At 40.9% G+C, this 26,264-nt stretch overlaps 1 protein-coding gene across 2 annotated transcripts in view; it reads right to left on the reverse strand.

Moving 5' to 3' along the window:
• The window catches only part of LOC128699371 (uncharacterized), a 361,556-nt gene that overhangs the window by 281,006 nt on the left and 54,286 nt on the right, over window positions 1–26,264 (reverse strand). For both annotated transcript variants that reach the window (XM_053792044.2, XM_053792045.2), the window contains exon 2: window positions 2,936–3,040. In XM_053792044.2, coding sequence (XP_053648019.1) covers window positions 2,936–3,040 — 105 coding nt within the window. The remainder of the gene's footprint in view (window positions 1–2,935; window positions 3,041–26,264) is intronic.

Consider the following 26,264-nt stretch of genomic DNA (forward strand, 5'->3'; position numbering starts at 1 on the left):
CTTGACCCTTTTTTTATTCTTTGTTTCATGAAGCCTCTACATGAATCTTTGCTTGATGAAGCCTTGACCTCCCCCACCATTTAACTTCGTTTGATACTACCTCTACCCTCATGCAGCTTTTGATGCAAATTCGACCCCCTCCCCCAATTCAGCTTCATTTGATACAGCCTCGACCACAACGTAGTTTTATTTGATGAAACCTCAACTCCATGTCAAACAGATGGAGACTTCTGGACCACAAGTGGTGCTGCATTTTTGTATATCAGTCATTCACTACCATTTACTGAAGAACCACTAAAGTCAATGTATCAAGAATTTTCACTATATTATACATTACTTTTATAAACAGATGGTTGGCTCAATAGACTAAAGAAAAGTAAACAACAAATGTAAACAATGCATATAGTTCTGCTGACGATGATCCCCGTGGTTCATTCTCAAACCTGGCTTCCTGGTTCACGGTCTGATCAATCAGGTTATTGCTGTCTCAACATAATATGGCGAGACATTACACAGCCCGGCTACAAGGATATGTTGGAATAAGTTTGTCATATTCCCTCTTGAATACTAAGATCCGTCGGTAATTCTCATTATATAAGACTGTCTGAAATGACTGGACCCTTTATTTATATTAAGAATCAATAAGTCTCTTAGTGAAATTACTACCTGTCTGTTTTTCAGTGGGTTACCATGCACCGTTTACCGCACCTTCCTCCCTTTGTGTGTTATTCCAGAGTGAAGATCTGGAACCAGCCCTCCAGTATTTTTCTATTACATATATATATTTCGTGCCTGCCCTCCACAGAGTACAGTTTCACAGATTTTAGGCTTTCAAATAATTAAGGTGTCTGAATCGATGCTGGCAGAATACGTTCTCTGTACATTCTCCAGATCTGTAATTACGTCTGCCTTACCCAATATTGTTTTTATCTCTTAATATGAAGGTTTTGATTATCGAGCTTTTAATTTTATTTACTGCTCTTATAGTAACACTAATATCTTCTCTGAATGTAAAAAAATCACCCGACATAGTTACTCTCGGCTCCTTTATAAACGGCTTGCGCGCTATCGGTTTATTTAAGTGTGTTTTGCAGTGTTAGTTTTTATTTCTTACATTTTTCTACAGTATCGAAAATTACACAATACAGTTAGCAACATAACTTACTAACCCGACCTTGCGAGCACATGTCTGAATCTTAAGTACCAAAATTTCCTCAACTATAGCAAAGAATTCCAGGGCTCTATCAGAACTAATATTTTGTTTGACGCCCTAATAGAACTTAAGCTTCCAGGGAGCTATCAGCGCCAAAACTTTCGACGTTCAGCTAAATCTAAAATATTCATTCTCTGAACCACAATTAAAAACTAAAGCCCAAGCTACATAAAATTCTATCCATCCTTACTGACCCCTTCCCCACCAACTCCCATTATAAAAAAAAAAAAATTAAAAGCCTAGGGAAAAGAAAAATAACTTTCAGGAATCCAATCGGTATAAGAGTTCCAAAGACTGCTCCCATTCCTCTGCCAGTGTTTAGTGAGCCAACAGTTTAGGAAAGAGCTACCGTAAACACCGCCTTTACCTCTCCGTAACAGCTTCAGCGATCAGCAGCCATGAGTTACACACCACCACTTCGCACACGGATTGAATTTTTCTGTTGACCCGACGTCTGAAGAGAACATGACACTATACACAGTTTGACAGTTTCAAGCTGAAAACATAAAAGCTCTCTCTACCAAGCATAGCTATTACGAACGATTTTTTCACAAATGGGAAAGTCAACATTAACATACTTCGATGGGAGACCTCGGATAGACAATGAGGATATCATCAATTATTCTACTATGGTCAAGCTGTATAACTTTTAAATATTTCATTCTGGCCGAGCTGGAGTCGCTTTTATTTGGACATTACCATTTCTCAGGATGGTTATCACATACTGAGTTGTGCCAGCAGAGCTGGAGTCAGTATTGTATGGAGATTATCATCTCTCGTGAGGATATCTTACAAGCGGGGTTGTATCCAGCAAGGCTTGAGGCACTCTCACATGGTCATTACTATCTCTCCGGATGGTCTGTCACACACATTGGGTTGACGAATCATGACCGCGTCTGGGAAAAGAGGATCACACATGTTTGCAAACAACAGTTTAGAGAGTAGTTAATCAAGACAAAATGCAATCACTCGGGCATGTTTATTGGCAACGTTTCGGTCCTGGGACAAAGATCACTCCACACTGGAATGACCAAGGTCCTTCTCCACTACTTGTCAGTATCATATACCTTAATATATATTTGTTTTGATAATTAGAATTTAACAACAATAATTATAATAATTATGGGGAGCGCTAAACCCGTAGGGATTATATAGCGTCTGTGGGGGATGGATGGAAGGTATTCAGGTTCAATCCAGGGAACTGGAGCACAGATCCAATTCCCTAGATCAAGAGCCTCCCTTGAGGGGAAATAATAATACAGTACAATCACGTTTCAATCGATGCCGCACATTACTGACTACTCAAGGGAAAGTGTAAACAACCATAAGAGGGACACACAAAATTAAATATTTATGTAACAATTCACACACGCCTCCCCGCATAAACATACATACATACATACATACAAAAAACATTATAGCTAAGTAGTGAGAACGTCTGGCCGTGTTAGTTCATTACTGAAGATGATAAAATGAGGGGGATGCGGGGGGGAAGGCAGATGCAAAGAATAATAATATTGCTGAGACACCACGAACACTGTTGATCCACTACTAATGCGAAAGGACAATCAAATGACATGTCCGGAACATGTAGAGTTACTCTTATTTCAGTCAGGTTCGAGGGCAAAACTGTCTTGACCACCTGCTCAACGAGGCTGTCGCTGCCAGTGGTTGGAAAACTGCTTAGCAATTACACATGTATAAAAAGATGAGTTAACGTACCTGAAGGGGTGGCGGGCAGTGGTCGAGGAGCTCGAGCATATGACGAAGATTGTGAGCATCCTGGATGACGAAGTTCAGCTCCATGTCAAACTCGCCCCCCACAAGCTGAAAGATAACACGCAAACCTTAGCTTACTCGACAAATATAAATATATTAGTATTTAGTCAAACAAACGACACTGTACACGTCCACTGACTAATTTACTAACTCATATATATATATATATATATATATATATATATATATATATATATATATATATATATATATATATATTAATATCAGAAGTAGTATAAATCACATGAAATATACATGGCAAAAGCACATATGAATTATACACGAAGTCCATAAACATATTTTTTAATTAAAAGATAGTACATTTTCAAAAACTGAGCTGAGCACAAACAAGCACAGGTAAGGACAAGAATCTCCACGCTTGTAGGCTATGCTTTCCTAAAACGTCGATTATCGGAAAGCATTTAATTAACGTCGACTACTGGTGTTTACACGCGACCGCGTGCGCCCGGACACAAAAAACTCCTTCATTTGCGAATAGCAAATGAAGACACGATAACCACATAGAAGACCATGAAAGGATACAAGATATAATTTTTTGCGCCTTCAACAAACAAAAAAAGTCTACAAATGTCAACTAAGAAAAAACAAATTCCGAAAGGATGCTAGAAAATATGTCTTCACAGCAGTAGGCAACTCGAGCTGCGTTCTGCTACCACTAACAGCCTGACTGCCGACTGATCAGACCATCATGGTGTGGGACCAGAATTAGGAGGCGATGACCGTGGGAATCCACAACAAGTAGATCATACGTACTACAACCACTGGAAGCTAATAAATTATATATAACATAAATATTGAAGACGGGACACGAAGAGTAAAGTTCTGCCCCTGGAACAAAAATAACGCCCTGGGAATTAGTCAATTTTATATATATATATATATATATATATATATATATATATATATATATATATATATATATATATATATATATATATACATATATATATATATATATATATGTCGTGCCGAATAGGCAGAACTTGCCATCTTGGCTTAAATAGCAACGTTCATCTTGCCATATAGGACAAGTGAAAATTTGTGTATGCAATAATTCCGCCCAAATCATTCTGAACCTAACGAAAAAAATATATTTCACTGTGTTTGTTTAGCATTAAATTATTGTAAACAAATCTAAAATATATTTAGTTGGGTTAGGCTAAAATAAATTGTTCTTGTTATAATAAGGTTAGGTAAGTTTTCTAAGATTCTTTTGGTGCAAAATTAAATTTTTTTACATTAACATTAATGAAAAAAATATATCTTAGAACGTATAAGAGAAAATTTCGGAAAGGACAAAATTTTAAATGAGTTCTTGCTAATTGACCAGTTTTACATATTCGGCACGACATATATATATATATATATATATATATATATATATATATATATATATATATATATATATATATATATATATATATATATGCAAGACAAGCCAAAGGGGTGGAAATCTTCGGCTTAAATACTTTCACACGTCTCCGTGCGTCATTAGGAGCTATGCAATGTTGCAAGACTAACAACAGACGAAATGAGGGGAAGTTTTCTCTGAGAACACTTCCCCTCATATCTTCTGTTGCTGTCTGGTCTGCTCTCTCTCTCTCTCTCTCTCTCTCTCTATATATATATATATATATATATATATATATATATATATATATATATATATATATATATATATACACACACACAAAAGTTTGCAAAATTTCCATTAGATCAAACATAAACGAATGATGTATACACTGCTTGACTACTGTGTCTAATACACTTGATAACAGCAATCTAATTTTGATCTGCAAGGTTTGTTTGATAATGTTATTGGGTAAACAAGTTTCACTGAGGACGGGTAATTGCAAACTATTTATTATCAATACTTCAAACCGTATATTTTTTGGGTCGTGATAATGTGAAATACATTAGCTGGCGATTCTGTGTTGACAGAGTCAGGGAGGGGGAATATTCTTGTGTCCTGGAGAGGAGATATTCCCCATAAGGGATGGGGAAATATTCCTATGTCATAGAGGGGCGAAATATCCTCCTGTCAGGGAAAGACAATATACCCCATTGAGAATTGAGAAGAGGGAATTACCCCTGTTAGGGATGGAAAAAAAATATTCCAATCCAAGAGAGGGGAAATATCCCGCTGTCAAGGAGGAGAAATATTCCCCCGTCAGGGAATGAAAATATGCCCTTAAGAAATAAAAAATATTCTCCTGTTAATGTAGGAAGAATAACCCAAACACAGCGAATAAATACTCACGTATCAATGAAGATATTCCCTTATTATGGAGAGAAAACATTTTCGTGCAGGGAGTGGAAGTATTTCCGTGTCAGTGAGTGGATATATTACCGTGCCAAAGAGGGCACATATTCTCCTTTATCAAGGCGGGGATAACATTTCCGTGTCAGGCAGTGGCAATATTTCCATATCAAGAAGTGTCAGTATTTTCATGTCAGGAAATATCAGTATTTCCGTGTCAATGGAGTGGCAATATTTGTGTGTCAAGGGAGTGGCAATATTTCTGTGTCAAGGGAATGGCAATATTTCCGTGTCAGGGAGTGGTAATATTCATTCCTGAAGTTTAATAACTTGGATTATTCTATAACTCAAGTAAACACTCCATTAGTATACAGGAGGGTCCCACTTCACAGTGCTTCGCTTTACAGCGTTTCGCTAATGCACCAGTTTTCAATTATACCTATTCTTCATTCAGATAGACTTTCTACAATAAGTATATTCGCCACTCACTATAAGCTAAGGACGAAAATATTTTAAGGTAAGTAATGTGTGTACTGTATATGTATTTTTTAGGCCTAGCTCTATCGTTCACTTAATATATGATAATGTAAACATGTTATCAATCTTTTATCTGCATTTGAAAGCTAAAACAGGCTGTGTTTCACTTCACAGCGATTTTCGCTTTACAGCAGTAGCCCAAAACCTAACCTGCTGTATAAGCGGGGCCCGCCTGTATCCCTGATTAATTTTAGCTATCTTCTACGCATGCATTAAGCTCTGAAACCAGGCTTCCTTGTTGACTGCCTGGTCAACCAGCTTGTTGCTGCTAGACCCACACAGCCATCAAAGCCTGGCTGATCTGGTTCTTTATCTAGGTAGTAGTCCAGCATCTTAAAAACCTACATCGTAACATCTAACTTTTCCAACAACCTTCGCATAAATACAGCAACTACCAAAACTTTTCAACATTCTACTTTCATGTGGGAAATTACTAACAGACTGCTAGCTGTCTTAGTGAGGGAACTGGATAAAATCCTGAAGGTAGTTGCTGATCAACCGGACTGTGGTGGGGAGGTTGCACTTTGTGCTCTTAGCACCAAAAGCCTGAATAACGGATTTTAATAAACTCTCTAGGGACTCTAGGCGTTTCAGAGTATTATCAGACTTTATCCGGGCCAAATGTAGAAGTTTTCAAGGGGAAAGTGGACAAATATCTCCACCAGGTACCATATCAACCAGGCTGAGATAGATATGTGAGCCAGCAATATCTGAAAGACAAGCTCCCACAAATAGACAAAAACAAGAAAATATAGTTTACTGTATATTTCGACTCCCGGTAAGATCTTCGTCAGTAGATACATATACTTATATGCATACACGTACTGTACTTGATACCTGCTTATCTGAAAGAACACTGTCAGGGGAAACAGCTAGTTTACAAAATGCGAAAAATTTAAATATACAGTTTAACCTAAGGTACCAGAAAACCTTGTATTTATAAACATGGAAATTTTAAGGGAGGCTAAACCCGTAAGATTATACAGCGCATTTTGGTGGGAGGGGTAGGAAGGTATTCAGGCTCAACTCAGGGAACTGGAGAACAGATCCAATTCCCTACATCAGGAGCCCCTCAACAGCGTCAAGGAACCTCCCTTGAGGGGAAATTTCAAGGAACATTTTTCATAATTCAGATAAGGTATCTTATACAATAATGCTGATATTAACATTTGATAAATTTCTTAAATATATATACATGTCGTGCCGAGCAGGTAAAACTTGCGGTTTTGACTTAAATAGCAACGCTCTTCTTGCCGAATATGGCAACCGAAAATTTGTGTATGCAATAATTTCGCAAAAATCATTCTGAACCTAACGAAAAAATATATATATATATTTCATTGTGTTTATTATTAAATTATTGTAAAGTTATCTAAAATATATTTATTGTATTAATATTCGTAGAATTACCGACAATGTTATATTTAGTAGTAATACAATAGTAATACTATTACTACAACTAATATTGCTACTACCACTACCACTATTATTACACCTCACTAAGCCTATATATACCCTCTGTGTCCATGTATTGTTTGTCAACGAACCAGACAAGCTGTTACCTGTAATAATGACATATCCTCCTCCTCGCTAGTGTCCATAGTTACATATGGTGTCGCTTATGAGATGCACCAGTTGAACTGACCAGATGGGCGCTTGAGCGGCATGCGTCGCATCATTGTGGAAACCTTTCTCCATCGGGAGCCAGAGACGGGTCATCGCAAGATTGGGACCCGTGCCAGGACTATGGTCTTGGCGAACATTATACATACATACACACATGTATTGTTTGTAACGGTTTGATAAAGCTCCTGGAGAGTGAAACGTTGCCACAATAAAATGTCACATTAGTTGTATTTGTGTCCTTTCACTTAAGATTTCGAGACACGTTTAAAAATATATTACATCTGGGTGGTGAGCGCATCGCACATCAGCGGGAGGTCAAGTACCTCTGTGTTTATCTGGCAGCTTATAATTTGGATTTCAGAACTCTGCCATTTTCCCGCACTTTAGCGTCTTGTTTGTTTAAGTTTGTGTGCGCGTACTGGTGAGTGCGTGGGCCCCTCGTACTCAGAGCTGTGATTGTGGGGTCGATACACTGACTTCTGACCCCGCTTCTTGAGTTGGCTTCAACGACGTCTGCTGGACTCTTAACCTCGCATATTCCCCTGAACGTGTGTGTGTGTGTGTACTCAGTCGTTTTTGCCTCTTAAATCTTATCGACCAGTATCATTAATTTCTGTCCTCCAAGGCAGCGCTGTATGACCCTTAAGGGTTTAGCGCATCGTGATGATAATAATAATAATGACTTCTAAGACCTGATCATATCTACTGATAAAACTGTGTACGGCGCTTCCCACCTCCATCTCTATAGTTGGTTTCGATAAATTCTTATTTCTTAATAATCTTGTACCACTTTTGTGCCTTTATGTGCCCTACTGACTCTCTCCTCGTATCTCAGTCTCTCAATATCCACTATCTAGACCACTCAGTATTCTCCACGCCATGGTCATTTTCACTATGATTCCTTAATGCTACTGAAACAAACAATTTTGGTTAAATATTTTCTTTAAGAACTCAATATAACCATTTTCTATAGACTAAAAAACGACAACTTTAAAATCAAGCACGAAAACGTTTTTAAACGGTTTCAAAGTGAGTATTCTCGTTTTGCCTCTGTTGCCGCTTCATTTTGCTGTGCTTCATAAACTTACGAGAGCCACACGTTATGAGAGGTCGCTCCGAATACCTATCAGGTAGCACTACGTTCTTATCAAGAGCCTTAAATTATCATAAGGCACCGCTAAATTGTTATCAGTAGGCCCTAAATTCTTATCGTGCAGCACTAAATCGTTATCTGTGAGGTGCTCAAGCTAGGAGGCTGTGAAGGCTAGGGAGGGGAAAGAGGAGCGGATGAAGAGGTGGATAAGAAGCAGGATCCTTACCTTCTTATACACGTATACATGGTTATTAAGCACGTACGCGCGCACACACACACACACAATATATATATATATATATATATATATATATATATATATATATATATATATATATATATATATATGTGTGTGTGTGTGTGTGTGTGTGTGTGTGTGTGTGTGTGTGTGTGTGTGTGTACTCACCTAGTTGAGGTTGCGGGGGTCGAGTCCGAGCTCCTGGCCCCGCCTCTTCACTGATCGCTACTAGGTCACTCTCCCCGAGCCGTGAGCTTTATCATACCTCTGCTTAAAGCTATGTATGGATCCTGCCTCCACTACATCGCTTCCCAAACTATTCCACTTACTGACTACTCTGTGGCTGAAGAAATACTTCCTAACATCCCTGTGATTCATCTGTGTCTTTAGCTTCCAACTGTGTCCCCTTGTTACTGTGTCCAAACTCTGGAACATCCTGTCTTTGTCCACCTTGTCAATTCCCCTCAGTATTTTGTATGTCGTTATCATGTCCCCCCTATCTCTCCTGTCCTCCAGTGTCGTCAGGTTGATTTCCCTTAACCTCTCCTCGTAGGACATACCTCTTAGCTCTGGGACTAGTCTTGTTGCAAACCTTTGCACTTTCTCTAGTTTCTTTACGTGCTTGGCTAGGTGTGGGTTCCAAACTGGTGCCGCATACTCCAATATGGGCCTAACGTATACGGTGTACAGGGTCCTGAACGATTCCTTATTAAGATGTCGGAATGCTGTTCTGAGGTTTGCTAGGCGCCCATATGCTGCAGCAGTTATTTGGTTGATGTGCGCTTCAGGAGATGTGCCTGGTGTTATACTCACCCCAAGATCTTTTTCCTTGAGTGAGGTTTGTAGTCTCTGACCCCCTAGACTGTACTCCGTCTGCGGCCTTCTTTGCCCTTCCCCAATCTTCATGACTTTGCACTTGGTGGGATTGAACTCCAGGAGCCAATTGCTGGACCAGGTCTGCAGCCTGTCCAGATCCCTTTGTAGTTCTGCCTGGTCTTCGATCGAGTGTATTCTTCTCATCAACTTCACGTCATCTGCAAACAGGGACACCTCAGAGTCTATTCCTTCCGTCATGTCGTTCACAAATACCAGAAACAGCACTGGTCCTAGGACTGACCCCTGCGGGACCCCGCTGGTCACAGGTGCCCACTCTGACACCTCGCCACGTACCATGACTCGCTGCTGTCTTCCTGACAAGTATTCCCTGATCCATTGTAGTGCCTTCCCTGTTATCCCTGCTTGGTCCTCCAGTTTTTGCACCAATCTCTTGTGTGGAACTGTGTCAAACGCCTTCTTGCAGTCCAAGAAAATGCAATCCACCCACCCCTCTCTCTCTTGTCTTACTGCTGTCACCATGTCATAGAACTCCAGTAGGTTTGTGACACAGGATTTCCCGTCCCTGAAACCATGCTGGCTGCTGTTGATGAGATCATTCCTTTCTAGGTGTTCCACCACTCTTCTCCTGATAATCTTCTCCATGATTTTGCATACTATACATGTCAGTGACACTGGTCTGTAGTTTAATGCTTCATGTCTGTCTCCTTTTTTAAAGATTGGGACTACATTTGCTGTCTTCCATGCCTCAGGCAATCTCCCTGTTTCGATAGATGTATTGAATATTGTTGTTAGGGGTACACATAGCGCCTCTGCTTCCTCTCTCAATACCCATGGGGAGATGTTATCTGGCCCCATTGCCTTTGAGGTATCTAGCTCACTCAGAAGCCTCTTCACTTCTTCCTCGGTTGTGTGCACTGTGTCCAGCACTTGGTGGTGTGCCCCACCTCTCCGTCTTTCTGGAGTCCCTTCTGTCTCCTCTGTGAACACTTCTTTGAATCTCTTGTTGAGTTCTTCACATACTTCACGGTCATTTCCTGTTGTCTCTCCTCCTTCCTTCCTTAGCCTGATTACCTGGTCCTTGACTGTTGTTTTCCTCCTGATGTGGCTGTACAACAGTTTCGGGTCAGATTTGGCTTTCGCTGCTATGTCATTTTCATATTGTCTTTGGGCCTCCCTTCTTATCTGTGCATATTCGTTTCTGGCTCTACGACTGTTCTCCTTATTCTCCTGGGTCCTTTGCCTTCTATATTTCTTCCATTCCCTAGCACACTTGGTTTTTGCCTCCCTGCACCTTTGGGTAAACCATGGGCTCATCCTGGCTTTTTCATTACTCCTGTTACCCTTGGGTACAAACCTCTCCTCAGCCTCCTTGCATTTTGTTGCTACATATTCCATCATCTCATTAACTGGCTTCCCTGCCAGTTCTCTGTCCCACTGAACCCCGTTCAGGTAGTTCCTCATTCCTGTGTAGTCCCCTTTCTTGTAGTTTGGCTTCATTCGTCCTGGCCTTCCTGCTTCTCCCTCCACTTGTAGCTCTACTGTGTATTCGAAGCTTAAAACCACATGGTCACTGGCCCCAAGGGGTCTTTCATATGTGATGTCCTCGATATCTGCACTACTGAAGGTGAATACTAAGTCCAGCCTTGCTGGTTCATCCTCTCCTCTCTCTCTTGTAGTGTCCCTTACGTGTTGGTACATGAAGTTCTCCAGTACCACCTCCATCATCTTAGCCCTCCATGTATCTTGGCCCCCATGTGGGTCCAAGTTCTCCCAATCGATCTCCTTGTGGTTAAAGTCACCCATGATCAGGAGCTTTGCCCTGCATGCATGAGCTCTTCTGGCCACTCTAGCCAGTGTGTCAACCATCGCTCTATTGCTCTCGTCGTACTCTTGCCTTGGCCTCCTGCTGTTCTGTGGTGGGTTATACATCACTGCTATTACCACCTTGGGACCTCCAGAGTGAAGTGTTCCCACTATGTAATCACTTTCTTCTCCGCTATCTCCTCTCTCCAGCTCATCAAAATTCCAGCGATTTTTGATCAGCAACGCCACTCCTCCACCCCCCCTGTTCCCTCTGTCTTTCCTCAGGATTTGGCATCCCGTTGGAAAGATGGCATCTGTTATCATACCTGTAAGCTTGGTTTCTGTAAGAGCTATGATGTCCGGTGATGCTTCTTTGACTCTTTCATGCCACTCCTCCCACTTATTTGTTATTCCATCAGCGTTTGTGTACCATACCTTCAGTTTCCTTTCCAACACTGTGGTTTGGGGGGCCTGTGGGGGTGGGAGACCTGGTGGCATACTGTGGGATTCTATAGCTCGATGTTGGGTGGAGGCTGTGGGTATGGATTGTAGTGTGTGTTGGGATGGTGTGATAGGTTGTATGGTTCTGAGAGTAGTTGTGTGTGTGCTTGCCCTTGCTGTTCTGTCCTGCTCTGACTGACCTCTGCTGATTCCCTCCTTGTCTCTTTTCCTAGCTCCTTTCGTTTTTTTGTCCTCTCCCTCAGCTGCTGTCGTTCTGATTTTGTTCTGTCTCTGTCTAGGAACACCCTCTTGTACTCTTCCGAGTATTTCAATCGTGGTTTCTCTTGGAGGATCCTGTTCCGCACTGTTTCCGTCCTGAGAATCAGCTTGATTGGTCGGTTTCTCCCCTTCGAGTACCCCCCTATTCTCTGAAAATTTACAATCTCGTCCATCTCTTCACCTATTTCCGTGATGATTTTCTCAATCTCCTTTCCTTCTTCCTGCTTCCTTTCAGTGTGTGTCCTTTCCTCTCTCTCCTGAAGCCCATGGATAAACACTGATTTTGCTCTTTCTTCCTCCCATTGCCTCACCCTCTGTGACTCTGGATCCTGCCTGTATGTGGTCAGTTTCTCCCTTGATTTTTCCAGTGGCTCTTGATAGCCTTGTTGTGCCTCAGCATTCGACCTATCACCCTCTCCATCTGCAACCAGCTGATCTTCCCTTTCACTCCTTGGTCCTCCTTGGCAGATTGATGTGACCTTAGCATAATTCATAATTCCTTCCTTCCTGTTCAGCCTCGCAGCTTCATATGCTGTGTCTTCTCTGGTCACTGCCCCTGTAACTCGCTCCAGCCTATTTATCTCAGCTTCTAGGACCCTTATCTTGGCTACTGCAGTTTCGACTTGTGCCTCCCAATTCTTTGTTTCCTGCTCCAACCTCCTTTCCAATTTCACAGAGAGCTCTTTCTCCATTTTTTCAGAAAGCTCTCCTAATTTTCTCTCCCACTCTTGTTCCATCCTTTTCCACTGCTCCTCCATCCACTCCTCCCTACCCGAACCATTCTCATCTGATCCTTGGTTCCTGCGAGTCCCCACCATTTTTTTTTTTTTTTTTTTTTTTAAGTGTAGGAGAGGGGAGAGTTAGAAGGGAAAATGGGGACAAGAGAGAAACAAGAGAGAGAAAACAAGAGGGAGAGCAAGAGAGATCGAGAGAGAGAGGGCAGAGGCAAGGGAGGCAAGAAGGGGAGAAGAGCAAGAGAGAGAGCAAGAGAGAGCAAGAGAGAGACAAGAGGAGAGAGGCAAGAGGCAAGAGAGAGAGGAAAAGAGGAAGAGAGAGAGCAAGAGAGAGAGGGAGAGAGAGAGAGAGAGAGGAAGAGAGGCAAGAGAGAGAGGCAAGGAGAGCAAAAGGGAGGCAAGGGGCGAGGAGAGGCGAGAGGGGGCAAGGAGGCAAAAGGAGGGAGGCAAAGGAGGAGAGGGGAGGCAGAGAGAGGCAAGAGGAGGGAGGAGGAGGCAAGAGAGAGAGAGAGCAAAAGAGAAGAGGGGAGCAGAGGAGGCAAAGGAGGAGCAGGGGGAGAGGCAAGAGAGATCAGGAGGCAAAGAGAGAGAGAAGGCAAAAGAGGGCAAAGAGGGAGCAGAGAGAGAGCAAAGAGAGAGCAGGGGGAAAGGAGGAGGGGAGAAAAGAGGCAAGAGAGAGGCAAGGGGAGGCAAGAGAGGCAAGGGGGGAGGCAAGAGAGGAGAGGAGAGGCAAGGGGCGAGAGAGAGAGAGAGCAAAAGGAGAGGGAAAAAGGGGGAGAGGAGAGAGGCAAAGGGAGCAAGAGAGGCAAGAGAGGCAGGAGAGGAAAGGGGGGGCCAGGAGAGAGCAAGAGAGATGAAAGAGAGAGGAGAGGAAAAGAGAGAAGAGAGGGAGAGAGAGCAAAGAGAGAGGCAGAGAGAGAGAGAGGAGAGAGGAAAAGGAAGGCGAGAGAGAGAAAAGAGAGCAAGAGAGGAAAAGAGAGAAAAGGGGTGGTGTTTTGTGTGTGTGTGTGTGTGTGTGTGTCGTGCCGAATAGGCATAACTTACGATCTTGGCTTAAATAGCAACGCTCATCTTGCCATATAGGACAAGCGAAAATTTGTGTATGCAATAATTTCGCCAAAATCGTTTTGAACCTAACAAAAAATATATATTTCACTGTGTTTGTTTAGTATTAAATTATTGTAAAAAAATCTAAAATATATTTAGTTGGGTTAGGCTAAAATAAATTGTTCATCTTATAATAAGGTTAGGTAAGTTTTCTAAGATTCTTTTGGAGCAAAATTAAATTTTTTTACATTAACATTAATGAAAAAAATATATATTTAAACGTTTAAGAGAAAATTTTAGAAAGGACTTAATTATAAATGAGTTCTTGCTAATTGACCAGTTTTACATATTCGGCACTATATATATATATATATATATATATATATATATATATATATATATATATATACTCGTCATCCACGCTCCAGTATACTATAATACACGGTACATTATACTGTGATACATGGTATATATTGTCATAAACGGTCTAATATACTCTCTGATACATGCTACAACATAATCTTTCAAATCTCTTGTTACACGGTCGCGCCATTATGACAGCCAAGCAAAAGGCCTGCCAGCATCTGAGATTTAAGATAAGTCTTTTATTTAATGGTTCTGTGACTGTCTATGCTATTACGGTGCACGCTGTCCTCCCTCGTTCCTGTGACTGCCGTGCTGGGAGACCCAGGAGCGGCCTGACCCGCCAATGTTGAAAATTAAGGAGCCATTTATTTGGTTAATTCTTTAATGAGCATTTTGAAACAGACTGTCAGGTGAATTGGTGAGCGTGAGATCGAATCCCACGTACTCTCGTTGTTCTTTGATAAATTTTGCTGGTGTTACTGAAAGCTGTGATGCTTGTTCTTCCTTTTGGCTTCCAAAATATAAAGCAATAGTTATCTTTCCTTCATTTCTTTCCGATCTCTCATTAAATATCGTCAGTCTTGTGAAGCTCCAAGAATAAACAAGATATCTGATGTAAACAACGTGAAATAATTACCCTAACCACCATAAAGTGTGATAATAGTGTTCAAAATTTACTAAAAAATAAAAATAAAAATAAAATATTTGAAATTAATGTGTATCTCAAAAATGGTCCAAGACTGACGGAAACATCGGCTAAAGTTTCCTCGCCAATACGACATGCTGTTTTATTCACCATCTTTTTCATTCCACAGTATGTACCAGAAGAAAAGAAGAGCATGGAAGGTACAATTTTATTTACTATCCTGACCTGACCTGTCCAGACAACAGCGATTTTAGCTTTCTCTGTGTAGATACGAAGATCGTCTAACCTCTCTATCTCCCAGTTTCCATAACTTTCACTTCTGTTTGATCTGGCTAGAGCCTAACTGTTTTGAAAGACTAACAGGCTGAGACCTGAATTTACACGTATTTTTCTGCTAATCAAAATATTGTTTTAATACTGTTACTACAATCAAATAGAGGTGAACCATATATAATTGTAGACAAATCTTTAATTATGCCCTTTTTTGCTAAATAAATACCTCAGGTGAATTGCCTCAGTTCATTATTTGAAATTCACGCCCACTGAAACACAATAGTCATGACATTTTTTGTGCGCCTCTATTCCCAGACTATTACGAAAGTGAGGCAATAACGATGTAAATATCAATGCATTCCGATCAGATAAAACGCAAACGAATTTGTTTCTCTTTAAAAAATGCATTTTATATTTTGCGAGGCTGTCAAATTTACCAACGGGCAGCCTCACGCGCCTTCCGACATCAAAAGCTCTGGTAATATATCCCATTAAGGCCACTCGCTGAACAATTTTCACACTACCGATTCCAGCGAGACGGTACCGTAAAAACATTATCATCAAACATGAACGCACTAAGTGTTTCTCGTTTTATAAAGCCAGACAATACTTCTCTTTACCCAGATACGAAACTGTGAGACATTCAAAGATCTGAATTTAGGTATATTCAAGCTATATTAATGCTTTAATATTATTTTATAATAATAATAATAATAATAATAATAATAATAATAATAATAATAGTAATAATGATAATAAAATAATTGTTGCTTGCAACACTCGTCTAGAAGCAGAAGGAATAAAAAGTATCAAAACAAAATACAACTATTTGGCAACAATGATTTTATTATATTTTATTTACAAAACTCGATCAGTATTTTAAACATGTTCATTTGCTAGCATTATGAAACTCTCACTGTCATTAGCAACTTGCAATTGTCGTGACTAATTCACTATTTTTTTTTCATAAACCATCATCACAAAGGAAGAAAAACTATTCAGGGCATTTTTCACATTTCCCAACCATACTCATAATTTGTTACGCCACCGCCCAAAAGTATCAGTAAATTTAGACGAAAGGTGAAATATCCTCACCAATTACGGCGAAAGAGTTGCTGGGTTCTTAATGAGGCACTCTGTTGGGAAAGTTGCCTCCTCCCAGATTAGAGACCCTACCTTTAAGAACATGCCACTCACACTACATCAACACAGTGTTTAACGTGGCCCAACGCTGGAGGGGGGAGGGAGAGCAGAAATAGAAAAAAAAGTGATAATAGTGAAAATATATCAGTACACAATTTTAGAATTTCTACACAGACATGACAACCTTGATCGACTTGTCATAACTTCATTTCTTATTAGCTAAGTACTCGTGTACACCTGCTCGTTAATGCAAATATCTGATCAGCCAATCATGTAGTATCAGTACCTCATTTCCTAAAACCATGTATACGTGGTCAAGAGGCTCAGTTGCTGTTCAGACCGAACATTAGAATGGGTAAGAAATGTAATCTGAGTGACAGTGACCGTGGAATAATTGTTGGTGCCAGACGAGGTGCTTTGTGTATCTCAGAAACTGATCTCCTGGGATGTTCACTTACAACAGACTCCAAGAGTTTACAGTGAAAGGTGTGAAAAACAAAACATGTGCTGAGGGTTAGTTCTGTGAGCGAAAACGCCTTGATAATGAAAGAGATCAGAGGAGAAAACTACATGTCACAACAGTGGTATGCAGAAGAGCATCTCTGAATGCACAAGTCGAATACTGATGTCAATTTGCTACAGCAGGGGAAGACCACGCCGGGTTCCACTCCTGTCAGTTAAGAAGAGGATATTGAGGCTACAGTGGGTACAGGCTCACCATGACTGGACAAATGAAGACTGGGAAAAAGTCGCCTGGTCTGACGAATCACGATTTCTGCTGCAACATGCAGATGGTGGAGTCAGAATTTGACGTAAACCTTTGGAATCTGGTGGAACGGAAGATTAGCAGAATATATGTGCAACCGACGAATCTGCAGTAACTGAAAATCTCTAAGGAGTGTTTTCGGCACCTTTTTGAATCCATGCCACGAAAAACTCTGCTCAGGGGGCAAAGGATGGCTCTACACAGTACTACAACGGTGTACCTAATAAAGTGGCCACTTGTGTGTGTGTGTGTGTGTGTGTGTGTGTGTGTGTGTGTGTACTCACCTAGTTGAGGTTGCGGGGGTCGAGTCCGAGCTCCTGGCCCGCCTCTTCACTGATCGCTACTAGGTCACTCTCCCTGAGCCGTGAGCTTTATCATACATCTGCTTAAAGCTATGTATGGATCCTGCCTCCACTACATCGCTTCCCAAACTATTCCACTTACTGACTACTCTGTGACTGAAGAAATACTTCCTAACATCCCTGTGATTCATCTGTGTCTTCAGCTTCCAACTGTGTCCCCTTGTTACTGTGTCCAATCTCTGGAACATCCTGTCTTTGTCCACCTTGTCAATTCCTCTCAGTATTTTGTATGTCGTTATCATGTCCCCCCTATCTCTCCTGTCCTCCAGTGTCGTCAGGTTGATTTCCCTTAACCTCTCCTCGTAGGACATACCTCTTAGCTCTGGGACTAGTCTTGTTGCAAACCTTTGCACTTTCTCTAGTTTCTTCACTTGCTTGGCTAGGTGTGGGTTCGAAACTGGTGCCGCATACTCCAATATGGGCCTAACGTACACGGTGTACAGGGTCCTGAATGATTCCTTATTAAGATGTCGGAATGCTGTTCTGAGGTTTGCTAGGCGCCCATATGCTGCAGCAGTTATTTGGTTGATGTGCGCTTCAGGAGATGTGCCTGGTGTTATACTCACCCCAAGATCTTTTTCCTTGAGTGAGGTTTGTAGTCTCTGACCCCCTAGACTGTACTCCGTCTGCGGCCTTCTTTGCCCTTCCCCAATCTTCATGACTTTGCACTTGGTGGGATTGAACTCCAGGAGCCAATTGCTGGACCAGGTCTGCAGCCTGTCCAGATCCCTTTGTAGTTCTGCCTGGTCTTCGATCGAGTGAATTCTCATCAACTTCACGTCATCTGGAAACAGGGACACCTCAGAGTCTATTCCTTCCGTCATGTCGTTCACAAATACCAGAAACAGCACTGGTCCTAGGACTGACCCCTGCGGGACCCCGCTGGTCACAGGTGCCCACTCTGACACCTCGCCACGTACCATGACTCGCTGCTGTCTTCCTGACAAGTATTCCCTGATCCATTGTAGTGCCTTCCCTGTTATCCCTGCTTGGTCCTCCAGTTTTTGCACCAATCTCTTGTGTGGAACTGTGTCAAACGCCTTCTTGCAGTCCAAGAAAATGCAATCCACCCACCCCTCTCTCTCTTGTCTTACTGCTGTCACCATGTCATAGAACTCCAGTAGGTTTGTGACACAGGATTTCCCGTCCCTGAAACCATGTTGGCTGCTGTTGATGAGATCGTTCCTTTCTAGGTGTTCCACCACTCTTCTCCTGATAATCTTCTCCATGATTTTGCATACTATACATGTCAGTGACACTGGTCTGTAGTTTAATGCTTCATGTCTGTCTCCTTTTTTAAAGATTGGGACTACATTTGCTGTTTTCCATGCCTCAGGCAATCTCCCTGTTTCGATAGATGTATTGAATATTGTTGTTAGGGGTACACATAGCGCCTCTGCTCCCTCTCTCAATACCCATGGGGAGATGTTATCTGGCCCCATTGCCTTTGAGGTATCTAGCTCACTCAGAAGCCTCTTCACTTCTTCCTCGGTTGTGTGCACTGTGTCCAGCACTTGGTGGTGTGCCCCACCTCTCCGTCTTTCTGGAGTCCCTTCTGTCTCCTCTGTGAACACTTCTTTGAATCTCTTGTTGAGTTCTTCACATACTTCACGGTCATTTCTTGTTGTCTCTCCTCCTTCCTTCCTTAGCCTGATTACCTGGTCCTTGACTGTTGTTTTCCTCCTGATGTGGCTGTATAACAGTTTCGGGTCAGATTTGGCTTTCGCTGCTATGTCATTTTCATATTGTCTTTGGGCCTCCCTTCTTATCTGTGCATATTCGTTTCTGGCTCTACGACTGTTCTCCTTATTCTCCTGGGTCCTTTGCCTTCTATATTTCTTCCATTCCCTAGCACACTTGGTTTTTGCCTCCCTGCACCTTTGGGTAAACCATGGGCTCATCCTGGCTTTTTCATTATTCCTGTTACCCTTGGGTACAAACCTCTCCTCAGCCTCCTTGCATTTTGTTGCTACGTGTGTGTGTGTGTGTGTGTGTGTGTGTGTGTGTGTGTGTGTGTGTGTGTACTCACCTAATTGCTCACCTAATTGTGGTTGCAAGGGTTGAGACTTAGCTCCTGGCCCCGCATCTTCACTGATCGCTACTAGGTCCTCTCCCTCTCTGCTTCCTGAGCTTTATCATACCTCTTCTTAAAACTATGTATGGTTCCTGCCTCCACTACTTCACTTGCTAGGCTATTCCACTTCCTAACGACTCTATGACTGAAGAAATACTTCCTAACGTCCCTGTGATTCGTCTGAGTCTTCAGCTTCCAGTTGTGACCCCTTGTTCCTGTGTCCCTTCTCTGGAACATCCTATCTCTGTCCACCTTATCTATTCCCCGCAGTATCTTGTATGTCGTTATCATGTCTCCCCTGACCCTTCTGTCCTCCAGTGTCGTCAGTCCGATTTCCCTCAACCTTTCATCGTACGACATTCCCCTGAGCTCTGGGACTAGCCTTGTTGCAAACCTTTGTACTTTCTCTAACTTCTTGACGTGCTTGACCAGGTGTGGGTTCCCAGACTGGTGCTGCATACTCCAGTATGGGCCTAACATACACAGTGTACAGTGTCTTGAACGATTCCTTATTTAGGTATCGGAACGCTATTCTCAGGTTTGCCAGGCGCCCGTATGCTGCAGCGGTTATTTGGTTGATGTGTGCCTCCGGTGACGTGCTCGGTGTTATGGTCACCCCGAGGTCTTTCTCCCTGAGTGAGGTCTGTAGTCTTTGTCCACCTAGCCTATACTCTGCGATCTTCTTTGCCCTTCCCCAATCTTCATGACTTTGCATTTGGCAGGATTGAATTCGAGAAGCCAGTTTCTGGACCACATGTCCAGCCTGTCCAGGTCTCTTTGCAGTCCTGCCTCATCCTCATCCGATTTAATTCTTCTCATCAACTTCACATTTGCGAATAGGGACACTTCAGAGTCTATTCCTTCCATCATGCCGTTCGCATATATCAAAAATAGCACTGGCCCTAGAACTGACCCCTGTGGGACCCCGCTCGTCACAGGCGCCCACTGTGATACCTCTTCACGTATCATGACTCGTTGCTGCCTGTATGTGTGTGTGTGTGTGTGTGTGTGTGTGTGTGTGTGTGTGTGTGTGTGTGTGTGTGTGTGTGTGTGTGTGTTTGTGTGTGTGTGTTTGTGTGTGTGTGTTTGTGTGAGAGTGTGTGAGTGTGAGTGTGTGTGTTATATGCATGAAAAACAACTGAACCTCCAAGCGTTTTCGTGATTCCTCACATTATCAAGGTCATTGATAATGTGAGAAATCACGAAAATGCTTGGAAGTTCACTATTTTTTTTCGCCATGGTTGTTTTTGCATTGTTATATCACTTGTTTATGAGTAAGAAATCTCAGCAAAGTCGTTCCAAGGGATGCCTGCTGAGACTCCAATCAGTAAACTGAAAACAGATGATATCACAATATGTAGAACAACAACTGTGAAAAAATAGTAGAATTCCAAGCGCTTTCACAGTTCCTTGATAATGTGAGAAATCACAAAAGCGCTTGGAATTCTACGATTTTTTTTTCACCTGTTTACTGACTGGAGTCTTAGCAAGCGTTCCTTGGAACAAATCTGCTGAAATTTCTTATTAATTTCAGCAACGTTGCAGGATCTTGATGTGTTGATTGCAACATGGAAGGCCTAGTGCTATTATTCAACCCCCTCCCCACCCCCGGTGGTTGTTTTGCATCTTGTATTGCAAGATTTGTCTTGACGACCTGTTCAGTTGTGCCGGCACGAAGGAGTCTTAAGGATACTTGAAGATGGAGTAGCTGGAGTCCCTATGGTAAGCCAACAACACAACAATAATATCATACTGTTTCCAAGATGCTTAAGGGCTATACACAATCATCAAAAACGACACCATTAGCACACGTTATCACCTGCATACAATATATTAAAGCTGATAGCTACAAGCATATATATATATATATATATATATATATATATATATATATATATATATATATATATATATATATATATATATGTCGTGCCGAATATGTAAAACTGGTCAATTAGCAAGAACTCATTTAAAAATAAGTCCTTTCTGAAATTTTCTCTTATACGTTTAAAGATATAATTTTTTCATTAATGTTAATGTAAAAAATTTAATTTTGAACCAAAAGAATCTTAGAGAACTTACATAACCTTATTATAACAAGAGCAATTTATTTTAGCCTAACCCAACTAAATATATTTTAGATTTGTTTACAATAATTTAATACTAAACAAACACAATCAAATATATTTTTTTCGTTAGGTTCAGAATGATTTTGGCGAAATTATTGCATACACAAATTTTCACTTGTCCTATATGGCAAGATGAGCGTTGCTATTTAAGCCAAGATCGCAAGTTCTGCCTATTCGGCACGACATTATATATATATATATATGTACATATATAAATATATATATATATATCATATATATATATATTATCTCCATGGGGAAGTGGAACAGAATTCTTCCTCCGTAAGCCATGCGTGTTGTAAGAGGCGACTAAAATGCCGGGAGCAAGGGGCTAGTAACCTCTTCTCCTGTATATATTACTAAATGTAAAAGGAGAAACTTTCGTTTTTCCTTTTGGGCCACCCCGCCTCGGTGGGATACGGCCGGTGTGTTGAAAGAAAGAAAGAATATATATATATAATTCATACACCATTCTGCCTTATTTCGTCTAACAGACTAAGTTTTGTTATTAGTGATGATTACGTCAGATAAACTATAAATGTAGCTCATATAACACTGAGTTTAAAATATTTCCTTGTTTAATAAGGATTTTAATGGGGAATGATGGGCTCCCGGGCTCCAGACGACTTACTTCAGCTCACCAGCGTGGGTAACATCTGTGGAAAGTACGGTTCATCAGGTCATTTCCCGAGACAAAGTGGCAAAGTGTAGGAGAACCCCAGCTATTGTTTGTATAACTTTTAAGAAATAGTATACTTATAATAGGAAGTAACTCTCCAGTGTGTTACTAAATCTTTGGACTGCATGAAGCGAGCACCAGTAGGTATACTGACCAGGCCATCAACCGGGAGACATGGTCTGAGCTAGATACAGATGCGCACTGCAAGAGTCAGACTACGTGTGTCAGAGTGCACTCCACACCTTACTGTAAACACCTCAGCACAGGAATCAACAACTTAAGTGCACAGATAAACGTCCTAATTGGACATTGGTTCGCTTGGCACAGCTATCAATTTAAACGGGAATTCAGTGCAATAGCGCAAAATTGAACTTAGGACAAGATCGCAATCAAACAATTTAGCCGATACCTGGAATTCATCCCTTGATATACAAATTATTAACCTTCTACCCACCTTCCAGCAATTAATTTACATAAATCTTAGACTTTTCATTTTATGTTGGTACGTGTATGTATTCCAGGCCTCTTAGATCTCAACTATTTTCCACTAGTGGAACGAAAACCCTTACGCAACAGAACATCGAAATAAACATAAAAACAACTCTAGATATGAAACAAGTGATGGATATCACCATCAATGTCTGTCATGTTAATGGCGTCAGGAGCTAAAACTGTATGCTAATGCTATTAACGGGAAAAACCGTCATGTTAATGGTGTCAGCAACAAAAACGTTTGGGGGGTGTCAGCAACAAAAACATTTGGGGGGGTGTCAGCAACAAAAACTTTTGGGTGGTGTCAGAAGCTAAACCGACATGTTTAGGGTGCCAATATTTTCTCGCTCAGATGAGACTTGATAATAATCGACGAAGAGCCAAAATGTCGTCTAAAGTTTCCTCCGAAATGTGTGTCATTTGCTAAATGTTGCAACCACGGTATGTGACATTCTTAACTTTAACAACTAGTAAATATTTTTTTCTGTGTTCTTTGTCATAAGTCTATGAGACAAAATAAAAAAGTTATCCTATGTCAATTAACTATGATTATATTTCGAAGTTGGAAAAAATATATCAGTTCAAATAAAACGAAAAACTATTGACTAAAAATCCAACGCAAATTTTAAATATTGCGAACGTGGTGTAACGCATCGTGCAGTTTCACAAACAATAAATAATTACTTTTCCCAATATACAAATCATTTATCATGGAGTTACTGAGGCCAAAACAGTTAGCTACATTTTTAAACCAAGTCCTATTAATTAGGTTCACATTTTATTTTGCAAATATAAGCAAAAATCGGTCCTCCAAGTTCGCAAAGGTAAAAGTTGATATTTTTGTTTACGTTCACCAAAGACATAATTAATGACGTATCTATTACCGATTTTAGAAGTTTTCTACTATTGCAGCTCAGCTTACGGCCACACTTGTTCTGGTGACCTGATCAATCAAGCTGCTGTTGTTTACATCTCCATCACAACCTGGCTGATCAGCCACTTCCTGTAAGAATTTGTCCGGTTCTCCCTTGAAGTCTTTTACTCTTGGTCTAATGAAAGTTTCTTATATTTCTGAAGAGTTTTCGATCATGGACGTTGCACAGTGTTTGGTATATTTGCATATGACACCCTTGCTTTTCAGTGGATTTATGCCACACCCTCCCAATCATCTCTCACTCCTATGTATCAGTATGAAAATTTAGAGACCAAACCTGAGAGTATTCTCTATGTATGCTTACATTTTATATTTTTATGAGTATTTCCTTAAGTTAAAAACTTAGTTTCACTGAGAGAGAGAGAGAGAGAGAGAGAGAGAGAGAGAGAGAGAGAGAGAGAGAGAGAGAGAGAGAGAGAGAGAGAGAGAGAGAATCATGAACTAAAAAAGTGTATACACATTATCCAGCTTCTATTGAATGTGTCTAAGCAAACAATACAGTAGCGCTGTTCTTCACTATTAGTGAGCAGCATTTTCAGTACCTATTTTGCATATTTTTCATTGCTCATTATGAAATGTACTTTTTTTCTTGTGTATTATATTGTACACTGCAAACTACCACGTATTTTTGGAGGCTATCATTTTGCCGCGTCCCATCCACAGTGCAGGGAACGGTGAACGGCTCATCTGATGATAAAGATTCGAGTCTGGTGATTCTTCCTTAACAATTAAGCCAACAACCACCACCACCACCCATTACTTGTCAATAAAGGACAAAAAGGCACAATACCGTGACTGGAACAAACAAACAAACAACCCGCACATAGGAGAGAAAAGCTTATGACGACGTTTCGATCCAACTCGGACTATTTACAAGTGACCTGTAAATGATCTAAGTCGGACCGAAACGTCGTCATAATCTTCTCTCCTATGTGCGGGTTGTTTGTGGCTTGTCACTAACGAATAAACCACAAGAACTACTTTCATCTTTTCACCAGCGGACCGTTATAACACCACACACGGGAAACTTAACCGTTACAATCACGCATCCATCCTCTCCCCCGGGACGTTACAATACTGTTTATGAAAAAAACAACAGGTAAAGTGATCACTCGGTCACTGCTGAACAACTTGAAAGACCAAGCCATCAACCAGGAACCCCGGGTAGCAATGGCGATGATCCATGGATGTAACGCCTAGTATTCAACACACACAATAATGTCAGCTTATATCAATGTTATATGGTGTAGAATCATAAAAACTATCATTTTAATAATACTTTCTCTCTAGAGGGCATTTTTAAGGGGAAATTTGAGGACATGCTTATGCTCACACTTGATCGAAAGGTCATCTGTTAAAGGCTGACTTTTCTGAGTGTGTATAGTGTACAACTCTTCCCGTCCCTTCCCCAAAAATTGTTGGGGAAGGGACGGGTAGTGCCTTCTTCTGCCCATACAACAGCTCACGTTCAAATAACTACTGAAAAACCTAAGTAGTGATAACTTAAAATAAGTTACGGGAAAAAGTAGCGATTGTAACTTAAAATAACTAGACTAAAACAGTGAATTTAAAGCCAGTTTTTTAACACATACAGTTTAATGAACATTAAGTTTAATGAACCGATGTATCCTGCTATGCTTGTACATTTTACATCGACCTCAGGAGTGTTTCTACGAATTGCCGCAAACCCTTTCAGACTGATTGAGCCTTCCCGCCTTTGGGGAGAATACTTCGAAGAGCTTTTTCTTGTGTAGCTCCAATAGTGTTCAACTGGTTGCCTCTGCTAGGAGTCAGGAATTTGTTCATACTTTCAAGTCTCAGCTAAAGACACATATCTCTTCCAGAAGTTATGATCCTGATGATCATGCTGTTACTCAATACAAACTTTAACACCTGTTCTTCGTTGTTGAATTTACGGCTTGGGGCATAAGCCACACGAGGCTGGAAATCTTTAGCTCTAGATCTTTCGCTTTCTCGTGAGTCATCAGGAGCTATGCAATGTTGTAAGACAACAGATAGGGGAAATTCTCTGAGGCAAGAAAGAAGGTATCTGTGGCCATTGACACCTTCTGTAGTAGCGCTATCAGTATTACCTTCTGAAACAGCACTAACAATTATTTTAGGAAATGGGGAAGTAGCAGTAACTAACAATAACTAGGAAAATAGGAAGTTGTGATACTGTAACTTATGTAACTTACAATAAAACATCGTGAAATATCTGAATCACATACTGATTATTGTAGGTACATCACCCCTTCAAGGGCTCTTGATCCGAGGAACTAAATAACCTTCCTCTCGCTTGGATCAACCTCAATTAACTCAAATTACTCGGGCTTTGTACAACCTTTACAAGTTCAATGCTTCCTCATAGTAATAATAAAAATATTAACGTAACCAGAAAAATATCACTGCTTGCTTAACAACACAAAATTAGTCCAGCATATCCTTAATGAAGCTAATGTACTTAAAAAAATAAATGGAAAAAAATAAAA

The sequence above is a fragment of the Cherax quadricarinatus genome, chromosome 61, assembly GCF_038502225.1.
Source record: "Cherax quadricarinatus isolate ZL_2023a chromosome 61, ASM3850222v1, whole genome shotgun sequence".
NCBI classification, from domain to species: domain Eukaryota; kingdom Metazoa; phylum Arthropoda; class Malacostraca; order Decapoda; family Parastacidae; genus Cherax; species Cherax quadricarinatus.